Source organism: Oncorhynchus masou, chromosome 27 (assembly GCF_036934945.1).
Source record: "Oncorhynchus masou masou isolate Uvic2021 chromosome 27, UVic_Omas_1.1, whole genome shotgun sequence".
NCBI lineage: Eukaryota > Metazoa > Chordata > Actinopteri > Salmoniformes > Salmonidae > Oncorhynchus > Oncorhynchus masou.
The window spans coordinates 28,289,602-28,308,236 of record NC_088238.1 but is presented as its reverse complement, the minus strand read 5'-3'; the positions used below and the strand labels follow the sequence as shown (position 1 = coordinate 28,308,236).

The following is an 18,635-nucleotide window of genomic DNA, read 5'->3' as shown; positions in this document are numbered from 1 at the left end:
TGGCCCGTGACCGGCCTGTACTGTAGCCTCGGGGTGGTGGGAGGAAAGAAGCCTCTCTGCCTGTCTGTCTGTGTCTCCTGCCCTGATGAGTCATCTGCCCTGAATGAACTGTAACCGCACAGTCATTCTCCCCTCTGCTCCAGTCATTCTCCCCTCTGCTCCTGTCGTTCTCCCCTCTGCTCCTGTCGTTCTCTGCTCCTGTCGTTCTCCCCTCTGCTCCAGTCGTTCTCCCCTCTGCTCCAGTCGTTCTCCCCTCTGCTCCAGTCGTTCTCCCCTCTGCTCCAGTCGTTCTCCCCTCTGCTCCTGTCGTTCTCCCCTCTGCTCCTGTCGTTCTCTGCTCCTGTCGTTCTCCCCTCTGCTCCAGTCGTTCTCCCCTCTGCTCCTGTCGTTCTCCACTCTTCTCCAGTCATTCTCCCCTCTGCTCCAGTCGTTCTCCCCTCTGCTCCTGTCGTTCTCCCCTCTGCTCCTGTCGTTCTCTGCTCCTGTCGTTCTCTGCTCCTGTCGTTCTCCCCTCTGCTCCAGTCGTTCTCCCCTCTGCTCCTGTCGTTCTCCCCTCTGCTCCAGTCATTCTCTCCTCTGCTCCCCTCTCACCCTCCCTCCATCTCCCTTCTTCCCCTTATCTTTCCCTGTCTCATTTCCTCCATTCTTCTCCCTCAATCCCCTCAGCAATCACTATTCCACAAAGCCATGCTCCAAGCCCATATCTCTCCTTCTCCCCATCCCTCCATCCATCTTTACTTCTGTTCTGTCATCCTTCAATCACTTGTTCTTTCTTCTATCGCTCCATCCATCCCTCTCTCCTCATGGGGGTCTGATTGCATGTGGCTCGCAGCATGGTGCTTTCTTGTCCGTCCCATGTCTCTGTCACAGACACACACACACACACACACACACACAGCTCCACAATCCCTATCCCCACGCCCCAGTCTCCAGCCAAAATTAGATCCGAACATAGCATGCTGCATCCTACCCAAATCCTAACAATTTGTCATTCTCTGAAATGTGGAATCAAAAGGACAGCATGGGGGAGCAGTTGTGTGTGTGTGTGTGTGTGTGTGTGTGTGTGTGTGTGTGTGTGTGTGTGTGTGTGTGTGTGTGTGTGTGTGTGTGTGTGTGTGTGTGTGTGTGTGTGTGTGTGTGTGTGTGTGTGTGTGTGTGTGCCTCTGTTCCTGTTCTGACGGTAATGCAAGTTTATAAGTCATTTGTCATGGGCGTATCGCAAAGCCACCCCGCGTCTCGGAGCTAAAGGGACATGGAGGCAGAATGGAAGGTGTGTGTGTGTGTGTGTCTGTGATGGCGGTAGAACAGAAGAGCCCCGAACCATAGTCTAACAGTAGTGTAGGAGGCATGGGAATTAGCCACAGTGGTCGTCTTTTCAAAGCCCAAACGAGGCAGAGCCGCTGCACACAACACAAGCACAGAAACACAGCGGAACGATGGAGAAGGAGGAGAAACTGGAACGAGTGAGGGGAGTTTTAATGTAGACCTGCTGAACTGTGTTTGGGATTTTATTCATTTCTTTTTTTGAGTGTGTCTGAGAGGGCAGAGGTGGCAGCATTAGTGTAGTCTACAGCTGTGTGTGCGTGTGTGTGTCAGAATGTATAAGGTCTCGGGAACACATGTTTTGCTTTACACGAGGGAGAGAGCTCCTCGCTTCACTGCAGACTTCCAATGTAGCTAATCACATGGCTAATTAAGGAGATCACAACACTGTGGTGCGTGTGTGCATGTGTGCGTGTGTGTGTGCCCTGCTGGTATAGCCAAGAAGTGAACTATAAATGATGTAGCCTATTTAAATGATTAGCAGAGACTGCGTGGGCCTGATTAATTTCATCGTAAACCAGTCCCTTAAACGATGAATTGAATTGTGATTCAGTGGTAATCTCCACACACCGATGATTCAATTCATCGTAAACCAGTCCCTTAAACGATGAATTGATTTGGGATTCAGTGGTAATCTCCACACCGATGATTCAATTCAACACAACTGTGTCGCCCTCACCTTGATCATGGACTGACCAATGAATGATCGGCCTTGTAGTTAAACAAATGTCATTTTAAACATGTTCTTTCTACAGCTTTAGTTCCACGTAGATCCTCCGAGTATTTCACTCTCTTCACTGGTTTTCTCAAAGAAGCTTTGCGCTTCTTTTGGACTCGGCAGGGAGGTTGGAACACCAATGAGAGAGAGATATAGCAGGGAGATAGGAATGTTATTACAGAGAGGAGATAGTAAACGGGAGAGGGTGTAGAAAGCAGGTAAGAGAATGGTGTAAAGAAAGAGATGTAGAGATTGAGAGGCAGGAATGGCGAAAGGAGCGCGGGAAAGGGGGAGAGGTGTAGAAGAGGGGGTGGAGAGAGTAACAGAGGCCTTATAGCGGCCCTCTCTGTGGAGTTAACTCTTAAGTGTTCATAATGACCGTCTCTGAGGACGGCAGACACAGACACACACACACACATCTGAAGAGCGACGGGAGAGAGAGAGGGGGAGGACAGAGGAGAGAAATCAGGAGCTGTTTCTTGATGGGGGAGTGGTGGGATGAGGAGAGGAGAGACTTAAAAAAGAAAAATTTAAACGGGAGAAATGTATCGCTCCCCACTGCTCTCCGAATGGAATAATTAAGCATGGAGATGCTAAAGACTCCTTAATTAGATTTTTTAATTATTTAGGAATTCACTTTTTTCTATAGTGGCCCAATTAAGAAAGCTCATCAGAAAAACTAAAGAGATGAAGAGAGTCTTCTCCTCTTCCTCCCCCTCTGCTTTCTTTGATTCATGGTGAGGGACAGAATACCTGCTCCCCCTGTTTTGAAAACTTCTCTGATGAAGGAGGGATGGCAAGAAGGAGAGATCTCTTTGCGCTCTGTTTTTAATGAACAGGTGTTGTGATGTAGACTGAGAGGAGGGGTGGATAGTGGCGGGGCGAGAAAGAGGGAGAGAGAGACAGAATACTCAGAGGGGTTGTTAATAGCAGGACTAATGATCATGTAGAAATGATGAAGGTAATTTGACCTCTTTGGAAATAGTATATGAGTTCTAGCTGTTACTGCTGAACAGCTCTTACAGGATATAACGAGAGAGAGCGGGGGAGAAAGAGAGCAGGGGAGACTTGTCGTCCTGCCCTGTGGGAACCAGCTATCTGGCTACAGTAGTGTCTTGTGGTGGGTGTTAATTGTCTAGGACTGCTCACCAGAGGCCTTGCTAAATTAACATTGATGTGCTCAGAGACTGTCCCAAAAACCCTGGACCCCTGTGCTCTACCCATCCTTCTCTCTCCCCTCCTCTTTTCTTCTTTCTCTCTTGTTCGTCCACATCGCCTGTATCCAGTGGTTGAGGTGTATTCCCCAAGAGGGACAGTGAGGTAGCCTGTGATGAACACTGAGTAGTAATACACGGACACTTAAGCTTTGGAGGGGAAAAGGGAGAGAAAAACTACCTTCTTCAGCACTTGTAGATTCTCTTTGTTATTTCATCTCTTTCCTCTATTCTCTTTCTCTAAGTGCTGTCAGTCTCTGTCCCTGCCGGTGAGTAAACACACTTATGGTGAGGCGTTAAGAAGGGAGGGAGAGAGAGAATGAACGAGGGAGGAGAGGAGGAGATGGCGTTTAGTGTGTCTTTTTCCTGTAGGGATTTCTCTTTAAATTACCTGTTAAATGGCCTCAAGAGGAAGGCATGTGTTTGTGTGTGTGTGTGTGTATGTGTGTGTGTGTCTGTGTGTGTGTGTCTGTGTGTGTGGTGCTGTAGGCCATCCTCTTTGGTTACACACAAATGCTTCCCCTCCAAGGCATGTGGGCTTCATAATACATTTGAATTAAAGTGATTCTGTCTGTATGTTCTCCCTCTTCTCCTCTCTGTTTCTTGCACACACACACATATATAGTGTTGTTCTCAGCGTATAGTTTCTCCCTTGCGGTCTCAGTTGGGTCAGGCAGTGAGCAGTCACTGGTCAGTGTCCTTGTTGACCACAATTAGACAACATAGTCAGAACCAGTCTAGAGGACCAGGAATGCTTGTCCAAAAAGGCATCAGGGGTGTGAGTGGGGTTGTATGATGCTGTGAGTGTTTGTGTGTGTGGGGTGATTTCTTCCCCCTTAGGGTGTCTCTGTCCTCTATATCAGACCCTTCTGCTGTGCTGGCACGCGTGCTGCCATGATGCCCAGCACTGGTTCAGAACAGGGGTCCCTCTTCACTCCCACCTGCCATATTTTCACCCCACCCTCCACCATCCCATCAACCTCCATCTTTGGCGAATCAGTGTGTTTCCTTATGCACAGGAGACTGGTGGATGGGAGGGAGGGAGGGAGCATCAGTAGAAGGCCCTCCTGTTTCTTTTCCTTTCTTTCCTGTTCTTCTCCCTCCCTCTGTCCAATGGAGAACTTTGAAATAATTTGTGTCTCGTGGGTTTTTGCACATTCTAATTTCCAACTAAATGGGACATCTGTTTGAGAAAGGGAAGATTTGCCACGGTTGCCAAGGCAACTATCACTCTGAAGGAGTTGGAAAAAAGAAGTCCAACAGCTTTTCTGGACAGAATTAGACCGTAGTGGATGTAGCTAACGCACATTATCCCTCCAAGACAAACACAGCTTAGACACATGCTAGTTCCTCTGTCTTTCGCTCTCTGTCACTCGCCCTCTTTCTCTCTCGCTCTTTCCCTCCTCCCCTCACTTTTTGCCTCATCTACCTTTTTCTCTCCCCCTATCTCTTCTCCCCGCTCCCTCCCTATCTCCCCCCCTCTGCAGAATCATAAGAAGAAAAAGATACGCGTCACATTGAGATCTGCCACCAATTAAAAAGGAAAGCCCCTCCCCCGTCTCTCCACTCTTTCCCCCGTCTCCCCCACTGCCGTCTCAACTGTCTCTCCTCCTCTGTGAAGCCACCTCTTCCTCCATGGTAATTGGTCATTATTTAGAACAGGAAGGGACAAATGTGCTTCCCTAGCACTTCTAAATGCTATTTAAATGGGAATTCATTATGTTCTACGCTAACAGGGTTAGCGCCTAGCGCCACGGCTGTTATTAGGGAAAATGAGGAAATGAGACAAGCAGGCAGGCGGCAGTCTAGGCTCAACCATGGGAATCAAAATACGACAAAGACCTGTTGTGACACTCTACAGAGGTGTTTGGAATGGAGTCAGACTAGACCGTGGATTATGGGTGTATGGGCAGGTATGGACACAGGAGAACGTCTAGGAGGGCTAGTGTCAGGTATAAGAGGCTAGAGATGTCCGATCTTTTACTCAACCTGCAGCTTACTTCAAAGTGGTCAGTGTGCATTGGACCTTATGACCATGTTGACCCATATCAGTGTTAACCAAATGGGAGGTCAACTCATGGCTTTAACATCATGAGTGCCGGCTTGAAACAAGATCCCTACTTTAAGCATTAGGCGGGTCAAAGCACAGACAAATCTTTAAGGGGAACCTTGCTGGCATATTTGGGTGTATTCTGTTCCTCACTCTGCCCCCTCCCCTCTTTCTTTCTTGGCCCTCCTCTGTCCTCACCCCCCCCCCCCCCCCAAAGCCTGCAGGGTTTGGACCCCTCTCTCCATTGCCGCTCCAGGCACCTCCATATGACACAGCTCTCACCCACCTGCTCTCATCACACACACACACACACACTGGGCTGCTGCAGCTTTCCTCCACCTGCTGCAACAAGGGAGGTTTACACGATGTTGGAAGCAGGCGCTGCCTACACCCCTACCTCTCCACACACACATGCTGCTGACATACACACACATTGAACACACACACATTGAACACACACACACACACATACTTCCACAGAGAGACTCACTTCCTCATCCCCTTAGTCTTTCTTTGTCTTCCAATCTTCCTGTCTCTGTCTGTTTGTCCGTCGGCCTCTCATTTCTCCCCCCATGCTTCTCTTCTTCTCTCATTCTCTCCTTCCTTTCTCTCTTTCACACTTTTCTGTCAAGTGTATCCACTTTGCGAGAAGACGTAGGTGGCGGCATGTGGACGTCCACATGAATCCCCCCACCCTAGCGGCAACGTTAGTGTAACGTGTCTCTGAGCATCCTGTGAGATCAGCATCCGACGGGAGCTCATTATCGCTGGGCATGAAGTCGTCTGTCAGGACCCAGCAGATTTGTCATCTCTCAGTACCTCGCACTACCCATCCAGGGATAGGGGGAGGAGAGGGAGAGGGAGAGAGGAGGGGGGTCTTTGTTCGGGGTAGTTGGCTACAGAATCTGGAGAAACTCACAGAGCATTTCATGACCGTTGCAGGGTAACTATTCCTGACAGTGCATGTCATAGGGATCCATGACAGATGTGTCATAGTGTGACTACGCGTCTTAATATTGGAACCTTGTGAGGACAAGGTGACATAATTGTGTTTACCGCATATTGCTTGAGATTGCATCGGCGACTGTGTTGTAACTTATAATAAATTCATGGTAAAAATACTTATTTTGAAAAAGGGCAGTAAATTGCTGAAACATTGTCAATAGAAGCGTTCTTTCCTCCTCGTTCTCTCGGGTTAATACGGTAAGAAATGCTTTTAGCCTGATTTAGTGTCAGAGCTTCACTTTCTGTTTTATGGTGCGATGTAAAACACCAGAAATATTGGTGATAATACGATAGTGAACGACCCAGATGTCATATTCTGCCATGTAGCCCGAAGTTCCTACAAAGTCCTGTGTATGTTTAACTACTAGTAGTCTTTCCTAAGTCCCACTTTATTGCATGTCACTGATGTAGATTTGACGTGTGGGCAGATGTACAATTATGAAGCGTAAGCTATAGCACGGGTATAGGAGAGACGTGTGTGAGAGGCTCAGTCCCTGATCAAACACGGTTTCCTCTGAGATTCGGAGATTCTGACTGGGCTAGTTTCTGCTGATCTGTACTTTTCTGTTTCTAAAAAATAAATAAAATAAATAGAAATGGAGAAGGGGGGGAGGCACGGCGAAGAGGCACGGAGGAGAGGGGAGAGAGGCACGGAGGAGAGGGGGAGAGAGGCACGGCGGAGAGTGGGGGAGAGGCACGGAAGAGAGGGGGGTAGAGGCATAGAGGAGAGGGGGGAGAGGCACGGAGGAGGGGGGAGAGGCACGGAGAAGAGGGGGGAGAGGCACGGAGAAGAGGGAAGCGAGGATGGACAGGGATGCGTTTGTCTTTTCTGACATCCAACTTGATTACAGAGGAAGAGCAGCAAGCAGGAGGGAGAGGAAGAGTGACAGAGGAAGAGAGGAGAGCAGGAACAAGAGACACATCTATTCATCTGTCACTAACCTTACGCATCAGTCCCTCTGTTGCCCTCTCTCTCTCTCTCTCTGTGTCTGTCTCGTTTCACTTTCTTTAGCTATCTGGTGGTACGTCTGTATCACTCTTTTTTTCCCATTTCTAATTCTTCCTTCTCTTTTTTGTCTTTGTCTATCCATCTCTCCTTCTCCCTACAGTATATCATATATTTCTTTTCCCCCTATTTTTTCCTCTCCTAATTCCCTCCACCCCTCATCGTTCCCCTTTAGAGGAAGTCTGCCTGCGTTTTATTAAATGTGGGAATCATCAGTCTATAGGGAGACTGAGACCGGCCAGGTGTGTGTGTGTGTGTGTGTGTGTGTGTGTGTGTGTGTGTGTGTGTGTGTGTGTGTGTGTGTGTGTGTGTGTGTGTGTGTGTGTGTGAGTGTGAGTGGGCGAGAGTGTTTGTGCATGCGAGTGTGTGAGCTCGAGTGTGTGTGCATGTGAGTATGTGATCGACACGGGGCGGTGGGAACAATGTTTCAGCATTTCACCAAACAAGCAGAATTAATGACACAGTGGAGGTGTAGATATGAGAGAGAGAGAGGTGGGAGCTCTGGGATTTATGGGGGGGTAGTGGTTGGTTTAGACAGCAGCTGCGCTTCATTGATGGGGCTCGCTGTGGGAATGGATGAAACCAGCTTGATTTGACAAAGAAATGTAGATTTTCAAGAGGAAATGTACAGGCAGCTTCACATCTGTATAATATTGTTGTGTGCTGCTGCTAGTTTAATAAAGATGAGTTTTTTATTGACAGAATATATGCTCTCCTTTGAGAAAACCCTATAAGAACACACGTCTGGCTTTAAACCTAACATTGAAGGTGGTGGGGGTTCTTGGGTTGTGTGCTGCTGCTGCTGATGAGTGTGAAGCTGTAAATGAGCACAGCTGTGAGGCTGACTGCTACTGGTCCAGAGCACCAGGCCTTTCAGACTTCACACAAGACAAGTGTCTCTGTACCCATCACTGTTTTGTTGATGAGGCTTGATGTGTGCGTGTGTGTGGGGGGGGGGGGGGATCTCCTGCACTCTGTCACAGATGGGCTCTGCGACGCCACGTATGTCTGCTCCAGTTTCACCAGAATGGTTGGACACTCTGAGACTACTGCTGTACAGGGGTGTGTCTGTGTATAACAAAATGTGTATATCAGCTCAGAGGGGGTTGTGCAAGTGTGTGTGTGTGTCTGTGTGTGTGTGTGTGTGTGTGTGTGTGTGTGTGTGTGTGTGTGTGTGTGTGTGTGTGTGTGTGTGTGTGTGTGTGTGTGTGTGTGTGTGTGTGTGTGTGTGTGTGTGTGTGTGTGTGTGTGTGTGTGTGTCAGCCCCGGGGCTAGACATTGACTGGTGTAGCTCAGTGACTGTACTGTGTTTAGTGGATGAGAGCTCTGTGGTAGTCCGTTACCTAATCCTCCACCCACCAAGTGCTTAGAACCCCTACTGCGCTCACCACTCGCCTGCAATTAAGCCATTACAGAGACACACACACAAGCCCTGAGAGGGGGAAAGATGGGAGGAGAGACAGACTACAAAACAGCATTGCTTGATTTCCCGTGTGTCAACATTTACTGATAAAGTTTCCCTGTTTCGGTGTCTTGTGTGTGTTCATATTTCTTTCTAAATGATTTGCGTGTGTGTGTGTCAGCGTGTCAGCCCGCTTCCTCCTGACCCTGCTGGGTGTTACATAAGTCATGCTGAGGGCCAATATGTCCCCAATCTGCCTCTCCACAGAGAGAAGGGAAGTGGGGATGGGGGCAGGTAGAGGTAAAGAGGTGGAGAGGTGAGATTAGACAGGAAGAGGGGGAGGGAGAGAGTGGGTGCTCACTAGATGACAGAAATATAGAAGGAGGAATAGATGGGTTGAGTTATGGTACACGGATAGATACAATGAAGATGGAGAATGACAGATTAAGTAAGGACATGGGGAAATGAAGAAAGATGGTGACGGGAAGAACAGGAGGGTACGGTGGTGTTGAAGTATGGACTGTTCTGTAGCTCACACAGGGAAAGGGTGGATACCTAGTCAGTTGTACAACCGAATGCATTCAACCGAAATGTGTTTTCCGCATTTAACCCAACCCCTCTGAATCAGAGAGGTGCGTGGGTCTGCCTTAATCGACATCATCGGTGCCCGGGGAGCAGTTGTTGGGGGTTAACTGCCTTGCTCAAGGCCAGAACGGCTGATTCTAACCAGCGACCTTTCGGTTACTGCAGGCTGGGCCCTGTCACATTTCTTATCCTCATGACTGTCAGAGTCAGATATACAGTACTCTGCCTTTCAGCCTTCTCTCTCTCTCCTTCCCCATCTCTTATTTTCCCTCTATCCCACTCCCTTTCTTTCCCTCTGTCCCCCTCTCTCTCTGCATCAGTGTCGGTGTCCGTCCCTTTCCCTATCCCTCTCCTTCCCCTTTTTTCTCCCTCCGTCTCAATAGTCCTGCTGTGAGGATCAATCTTGCCGGGTGGACTGGCTTGTGTGTGTGTGTGTGTGGTAGTCGTGATTAAACATCAAAGTCTGTACATTAACCATTGTGTGTGGGAGGGAGAATACTGTGCGCTGAGAAAGGTTTAGAGTTGGGACTAATAATGGAAAAGAGAAAGAAACGTATTTCTCTGTAACATGAAATAGCGTCTTCTTGGAGTCAAACTCTCTCCTGCTTCTCCCATGTACCAGCGCGGGCTATGTGTCTGTAAATTAACTTATAACTGTCCTATTGAAAGATTTGAATCCTATTGTGTGTGATAGAGAGAATGGGACAGAAGCAGTGTTGATGCTACTTCTTCAACTTACTCATTTTAAAATGGCTCCTCATTGGCTCATGGAGTAGACTTAAACAAAGAGGACAATGGGAGATATCAGATAGTCAGAGGACATAGAGTACCTAGCAGTATTTACTAGTATCTAATACTGACAGAGAGAAGTTCCCTCAGAGTAGAATGTATTGTTTGTGTGTAATTACCCAGTAATAGGAAGCAGTGTTAACAGTCAGTAGCCTTTGTTTGAACTAGCCCACCTAGCCTCCAGGCTAGTGAATGAGTAAATGAGAACAGGAAGGCTGCTAAAAGCATCTCTAAGCAGCTCTGTTGACCTCTATCTGAGCAGTGGCGTCCCAACGGACCTCTCCCACCCCGGAACACTTTTAATTGAAACAGGCTCTTAACGAGGTTAGGAGGGGGGGGGGGGGGGTACGGAGACACACGTCAAGTGGTGCGGGGAGGCAGGGGGTTTAATAAGAAAAACTCAGCTCTTAGGAGTGACAAGTGACAGCAACCCCTTTAGTATTACCCAGATGTGAGCATACACACATGCGTACACGTGCACACACATACAGTACACGCACATACACACAGTCTAATAAGAGCACACAAGCAGAGAGTGTGTGTGTGTGCGTGTGTTTTCCTCCCCTTCCTTCCAGGCTGTTATTAGGGTCGTTAAGTCGACAGTAGCTCTTAATTAACTCAAGCTGAGGTGATGATGGTGGGGTGTGACTGCATCCACTCTGATTCTCTGAGAAATAACAAACTTGAAATGAACACACACGCACACACACACTCCTATAGCATACACACATTCATTAGCTGTCTCTCTGGTTGCGCCTCCCTCATCTATTCCGTCTTCCTATTCTGCTTCTCTTCATATTGTCTGTCAAAAGATATATAGAGAGAACCCAGACTTGTTCTATACTGTATAGATACCACTCTCTTCTGTGTTTTCTCTCCGTTTTTCTTCACCTCCCTTTCTCTACCTCTCTCTTTTCCCGTCTCACAACATCACCAAAGCAAGCTCCCTCATTCTCTCTTTCGTCTTTTGTCTCTCTTTCTCTATTTCTCACCAAGCCTGTTCCTCTCTAGACCTCACAATAAGTCTGGAATTGATTTAGATTTAAAATTCCTCTTCTGGCGTGCTGTTTTTCTTCCTAACGACTGTGAAGTTAACCAAAGTGTGTGTGTGTGGTTAACGCCTCGCTCCCCTCAGCACTGCCTGATTCGTTAATCATTCATGGGCTTTCTCCAATGATATCATTAAGCTTCAGAATGGAGAAACACACACACACATACACACACTGAAATAGTTACACGCACACATTACTGAGAGCGAGACTGATCTCTTATTTGTTTTCAAACCTTCTATAATATTACCCTGTTTTAAGTAAAGTGGTGTTTTGGGTTAACCTGACTCAACCTCTCTCTCTCGCTCTCTCTCTCTCTTTCTCTGTCAGTCTCTCTCTCTCTCTCTCTATCTCTCTGTCGGTCTCTCTCTCTCTCGCTTTAGAAAAGGGGGAAAAGAATCACATCAAATGAAAGTGATTTTTACGCCGTTGTTTTTTTCCCAGCGTGCTTTGCTTTGCCCCTAGACGACGCCTAGGGATCCAGCGCTCTAACTCAAACATCTGTTTCCTTCTTTTTCATATCCGTAACAAATAACAAACCTATCTTTAATATGCTGAGCACGTCCCCAATTCTCCTCCCTAACTGCACCAAAAAACGCTAGTTTATTTCTAATCCCTTTCCTGGTCAAATCCTATTCATATCGTGGAGATGTTATCCATAGTATTATGTTCTTTTAGTTTTCGTGTTTAGACTGCAATCAGAAGAATCAGGGTTTTTCCTGGAGTGAAGTTGCACTCTCACAGTGTCTCTCAGTGTATCTACCTTTTGCTACTGGGATAAGGATGTGACATGTTACACTGCTGACATGTGACATTTTATATGGTCCATGTGCTTATAAAATAATACAGTCAGGTGCACCCTCAGAGTCAGATGAACTCGTGGATACCATTTTTATGTCTCTGCATCCAGTATGAAGGAAGTTGGTGGTAGTATCATGATCCAATGCTAACTAGCGTTAGCGCAATGCCTGGAAGTCTATAGGTATCTGCTAGCCGGCTAGATACTTTATAGCATGTGATTTTGGCCCTAGTGGTAGAAAATCCCAGACTTAACTTGATATGAGCTGGAAGTGGGAACAAGTATTTACATAATGTACAAACTCACTCTTTTCTCTCTCATTCCCTTCATCTCTATCTCATTCCATCTCATGTCTCTCTCAATAGCCCCTTTCTCATCTCCCCTTTTCCCTTTCTACCCCCTTCTCTATCTCTCTGTCTCTCTCTCTTTCTCTTTTTATCGAACCCTCTTAGGGAAATTACAGTCCAATTGCGATTACCAGAGAAAAGTGTTTTTCCTCTTCATCTCTCCATTCAGATATGAAGAGGGGATGGATGGGTTGTGTCTCAAATGCCACTCTATTCTCAATATAGCTCTGGTCAAAAGTAGTGCACTAGGGAATATGGTGCCATTTGGAACGCAGATGAGACTGGCAGCTCATCTCACTTTAATTGAGACATCCATGTTAAGACGGACATGAATATTTAACCGGCCCAATTAATATGCTAAGGCCAATTTAAATGTTTTAAAATTCACTGTGTAAATTATTGAAATTGCGTTCACTGGGAACTTCAGATGTTTCATAAAGTGTTTAGGCTCTGATGTCCTGAAGTGATGGAATTTTAATGGAGTAGATTCAAGCTGAAAAGGGACACCGTTTCCCATGATGCATCTCTCTCTGTCTCCTTAACCTCTCAGGCAGTGACCCCAGGGTTGGGACCATCACCATCACCATCACCTGCTGTATTATACCACTAGGTCTCTTTAATCAAGTGTGTGTGTACATGTGTGTGTGTGTGCCCCCCCACATGCACACTCTCGCTTGCATACGTACACAAACGGGCAGGAAATGATAAAACAGCCTCCATCTGACGTTCCACTGAAGCGCCAAGCGACGGACGGCGTGGCGCCGATAAAAGTTGGCTTTTCCAGTGACTGCTCTCTGCAAATTAACAAAAGCCGGCGGTAAGAGAGCTAACGGCGGCGTCATCGTGGTTACACACGCGTGGCTCGCCTTACGGTACAGAGGAAGATGGATCTGAGGACTCATTGTTAGTGACATGTTAATTTCTCCACCGTCACTCACCCACCAGAGGCGTCCGCTATCAAAGTGAAGGGACACGGACCCAGCCGCCAAGTCCCTCTCTTCCTCTCTCCTCTTCCTCTCTTCTCGTTTCCCCTCCCGTCCTGGAAAGCTCCAATGCCGACTGTTGAATCAAGCGGACGTTAATGTTTAATGTTGGGGTTTTATATCCTAGCGCTTTCTGCCTGCTCATCTACGGTACTGTCTAATTTATACTATTGCACTTTGTACGTGGCAGCAGTGGTGTTTGATTAAAGTTTGGAGGGAGTTGATTTGATTTGTCAGAGCAGATGATTGAGGTTCAGAGATTAAGTGCCATTTTGGCTATCACACTTAATCTGTCCCCCCGCAGGGTTCTCCCCCCACAGGGCTCTCCCTTATTAGAGATGATGATCTGCTGGGTGATTTTGTTGACAGTCATATGATATACTGTATTAATCTCTCTCTCTCGTTCTCTCTCTTTCTCTGAGCCAGGCAGCCATGGTACTATGGCTGGGGTTTCAACCTGCCAAGAGGTCAGGCTCTGCTGGACAAGTGGAACCAGATCCCCGACTCCACCGACATACTGGTCACACACTGCCCCCCACTGGGTGAGGGAGACATTACACCTGGGGGACACAATCATGAGACATCATCGCACACACGTTACAAACACACGCACATTCACACACGCACATGTGCGCACACTCAGTGCTTTGATAGACTGTCAAATCAGTAATACTTTATGAATAATCTGTCATTTATTCCTGTTATCATCCTCGTGTAAATATCTACCCACACTTACATACCCATTTGCATAACACACGCACACTTTCACAGCTCATCTCCCGCTGCAGCTGGGAGATGCTCAGACGAGTGTGTGTGATTGATTTCTGTGGCTGCTGCGTGGCGTCTCGCCTCTAAACACAGGGAGTTATTTTCCCTTCAGTTTAGCCAAGTGTCTCCAGCTCCCCTCTCCTCATAAGCCACTGGCATATGGAGCAGCTACAGCGGGCCACTAATGCCTATTAGAGGGAGAGGGATAGAGAGGAGGAGAGGGAGAAAGAGGTGGGGAAGAAGGAGAGACAGGTCGAGAGAGAGGAGGCTGGGGAGGAGAAGGAGAGAGAAGGAGGTGGGGAAGAGAAAGATAGAGAGACAGAGGGAAAGAATGGACATAGATGAACAGAGAACTACAGAGAGACCGTTGGTCTAGAGAAAGAGGAAGAGAAGGATACAACAGAAAGCAAGGGGCTAGACGTAAAGTGACCGAGTAAAAAGAGTGAGAGGCGCGGTTTGTTCGCACTGCGGCAAAACCCGTCGTCTTTTATGGGGCGCGATAAAGCGATGGAACGGAGATGGAGGAAAGGAGGAATATGGCCTTTTTTAATCTAACGATGAGGAGGAAGATACATAGGAGGAACAAATCTATATGAAAGCTGTTTACTCACCAGCTGCCTTAAAACAAGCAGAGAATTAGTTGAGTGTCCAGAAATGGAGACAGAGCCATTACTCTTCACATCACAAAAGTCTCCATGGACTTGTAAAGTAGCCCAAAGTGATTTGAGTTTTTTTTGTTGCTGAATTACATTTACTTATTTCGAGCTTTTCACAAGATTTTAAGCACCAATGTGTGCATGGCACGAGAAAGACCAGTCCTGATAGTGTTTCTATAGATTCAGCGGTATGCTTCCTATAGAAGTGACACTAAATCAGTCTCTCTCTCTCTCTCTCTCTCTCTCTCTCTCTCTCTCTCTCTCTCTCTCTCTCTCTCTCTCTCTCTCTCTCTCTCTCTCTCTCTCTCTCTCTCTCTCTCTCTCTCTCTCTCTCTCTCTCTCTCTCTCTCTCTCTCTCTCTCTCTCTCTCTCTCTCTCTCTCTCTCTCTCTCTCTCTCTCTCTCTCTCTCTCTCTCTCTCTCTCTCTCTCTCTCTCTCTCTCTCTCTCTCTCTCTCTCTCTCTCTCTCTCTCTCTCTCTCTCTCTCTCTCTCTCTCTCTCTCTCTCTCTCTCTCTCTCTCTCTCTCTCTCTCTCTCTCTCTCTCTCACCCGTGTCACACTGTGTGTAGGGTTCCTGGACTGGGTTCCTAAGAAGATGCAGCGGGTGGGCTGTATGGAGCTGCTCAACACTGTCCAGAGGAGAGTACAGCCCAAGCTGCACGTGTTCGGACACATCCACGAAGGTACACACACACACACACATACACACTTTCATTCTGTATGAATGAGGTTTCTCATACTGCTACACAAGCCTACATATTTAAATCAGATTATCGATCTTGTAGCACAAGGTCTTTGGAGTGCGTCTTTATGACTCGTTTATGGATTCTTGCCACGAGGCTGTATTTGATTCTATTAAAGGCATACATTATGCCTGGAAGTGGTACTACAGCGTCTCATCCAGGCCAGGGGGGACTGGGAGGCCTTCTCTCCAGGCTGAGTGATTCTTTTTTTGGGGTTAGCAGGTCAGCGTGGGTCCCCCGGAGCATCATGGCCCCTTTGGAGAGGACCAGATTAGTAACTAGATCAGATTCACACAGGGAGGAACAGGCCGGATTTAGCCCTGCGTGTGGATCTGTGCGACTGAGATAGATTGGGAGCAAGGAAGAAGGGAGAGAAAAGGAATTGTAGCTTTTTTCATTTGTCACACGTTCTTTATATCAGACCTGTTCATTCTGAGTGATTGAAAAAGGCCAAAAAATATCTCACCTGTAAATCATTTACTACATGTCAAATGAGATGCAGTTGTCAGTGTTAGATGTGGATAGTTCTGTCAATAAAGGGAAATGTAGAGAGTGTAAAGAAGTCAATGAACAAATGAGTGTTACTGTCACAGTTTGTCTCCCTTCCTCTCTCCTCTACCTCCTCCAGGTTATGGTATGATGACAGACGGCACCACCACGTTCGTCAACGCCTCGGCCTGCACCGTCAACTTCCAGCCCATGAACCCGCCCATCGTCTTCGACCTGCCCAATCCCACCAGGACCACATGACTAGAGAAGCCCCGCCCTGCTGAGCCCCCCTCCAATCAGGAGCCTAGTGGTGGGAAGGCAGGTAGGTGAGGGTGGTGGGCAGGTGTGGTGGAGTACTGTATATAGTCAAGGCTCTAACGGATGCTGTGTGTGTGCGTGTGGGTGTGTGTGGCACAACACACACAAGCCCAAGTCTCTTACAGACGATGTGTGTGTCTAAAGAGACAGGCGCTGTTGCCAATCCTCACTTGGCAAATCCATCGATGTTCTTTTATATACTGTCATTCCTTTATTTCAACAAAAGCTCTTACAAACTCGAAAGTAAGGCAAAAGACAGACCCCAGATGCCTCATTTCTCATAAGGACATGTCAGCATTAGTCTGTAAATCTTCTGTTGCACTTCTACTGCACTAACAATCTGACCTGGCTGTCAGATAGAGAAGAGGACAGGGGGAACAGTGTCTCCTGTGTCACTGTTTGGACTCACAGTCTTTCTCTCAGAAGAAGACACTGGATAACTCTCATTCTCTCTTGTTCCTCATAGAGGACTCTGTTAAGCCACCAGTGGAAGTTGCTCAGTGGCGACATTGTGGTCCACCCTTCATTTGAGACCTTCCCTGAGGAGTGATTGAACACTTACCAGTAGGGTTTCAGAACATGAACCCAATGTCCATGTTCGACTTCGTGGAGCTGTTTGCCAGCACAGAAAGGATACCCCTGCCAGTACTCTGATATCACACTTCCTGCACTGCAGATTAAAACACTGCTTTCCCCTCATCCCTTTTTCTCTTGATCCCTCTTTTCCTCTACCCCTCTAGTTTCACTCTCTCTCTCTCTCTCTCAGGCCTTGGGCATGGTGGTATGTGTGTGTGTGTGTGTGTGTGTGTGTGTGTGTGTGTGTGTGTGTGTGTGTGTGTGTGTGTGTGTGTGTGTGTGTGTGTGTGTGTGTGTGTGTGTGTGTGTGTGTGTGTGTGCGGGTGCGTGTTCGTGTGTGTGTGTGTGTGTGAGAGAGAGAGAGAGAGAGAGAGAGAGAGAGAGAGAGAGAGAGAGAGATCAAAGTGTGTGTGTGAGGGCAGCGGGAGGTCTCTGCCATGGGCTGTGTGTGAGTATAAGTGTCAAACGTGTTGACACCACTCCCCTGGGTCTCATTACAACTCTCAGTAAGCCTCTTAACCAGGGGAGAGGGATCTCTTCTCTTCCTCTTTTCCCTTGTTTTTCCCCCTCTCTCCTTCTTCCCCCCTCCATCCCTCGTTGCATGTGTAATCAGCTCACCCTCTCATCCCTGGCTCATGTGCCGTGATCCTGACAAGTTTATTCCGAGGTCACCGGCTGGGAAGTCTGCACGATTTTGATTCCTGGTACGAATTACTGGAAATACGTAATAGCCAACGGAGCGGATTGGCAAATGTGTTCGCTCCCGACCCTGTACAGAAGCAGCGGTGTCTGGAATGTTCTTGCTGCTTCATGGTGCCCTTTCTGGGAGAGATGTATCATGGGAATGAACTTTGAACTCTTAGTGGACCAATGGATGACGATGCGGTGTAGGCCTAATGTACCGTAACTTGTCATGAAGTCGGGAACTGTATCTACATCACCTGTCATTGTAAAAACATGTTAGCAATCAAGGATTACTTCAAATGTTGTTAAATATGTGTGTGTGTTGTTTAAAAAAAGAGCCAGTGCAGAAACAATGTTTACATTTTATTCTAAGTTCAGTTCTTTCTTGAATAGGCTAATAAATGCTTATTCATGTATAATAATAGCTGCACTATGTTACACTCTAAAAAATGCTGGGTTGTTTGGTTGACTCAACTCACGAGTTGTTTTCTTTAAAAACTTCAGGGTTATTGATGCTGGGTTATTGAGTTATGACCCAGCGGGTCAGATCAGAAGACAGGAGGCGTAGTTTAGTAGGGGCGTGGTTTTCAGATAGTTATTTTTAACCACCCATGAAAGTAAATGTCATTCCTATTCATCTGTTCGGTTGCATAGTTATCACATATTAAGGTCGAACATTTAAAATGTTGTAGCTTCAATGATGCTTACAGAAGTGTATATGTAAATCCCATTGTTGGGATGCAATAAGGTGGTATACCTTATTAGGCAATAAGATGGTATACCTTATAATAAGTAATAAAGAATCTTAATATTACAGACGAATGTGTGAAAAGCATGTTATTGACATTTTAATTTGCAGTATGTAAATTTAAGATGATGAACAGGAGTGACATTTAGTCTCACGGATGGCCAATAAGATCTTGCTTAAAGCCACTCCCCTAATAAACCACGCCTCCTGAAAATAACCTAAGGATTACGTTAAATAAGACCCAGCTTCTAGGTCAACCCAGCATGAGAGTAAACAATACCCAACTGATGGTTACATTAACCCATGTTTGGGTAATCCCAACTACCCAACATGTTGGGTCATTCATGCAACCCAACTGGCTGGGTCAAAATAACCCAACATGCG

General features: G+C 47.0%; 1 protein-coding gene across 1 annotated transcript in view; it reads left to right on the top strand.

Moving 5' to 3' along the window:
- Positions 1–16,741, top strand: part of LOC135515325 (metallophosphoesterase domain-containing protein 1-like) — a 36,560-nt gene extending 19,819 nt beyond the window's left edge. The window contains exons 5-7 of the mRNA XM_064939006.1: positions 13,697–13,812; positions 15,263–15,376; positions 16,065–16,741. Of these exons, the coding sequence (XP_064795078.1) occupies positions 13,697–13,812; positions 15,263–15,376; positions 16,065–16,186 (352 nt within the window). The 3' untranslated portion in view covers positions 16,187–16,741. The remainder of the gene's footprint in view (positions 1–13,696; positions 13,813–15,262; positions 15,377–16,064) is intronic.
- The last annotated feature ends 1,894 nt before the right edge of the window (positions 16,742–18,635 follow it).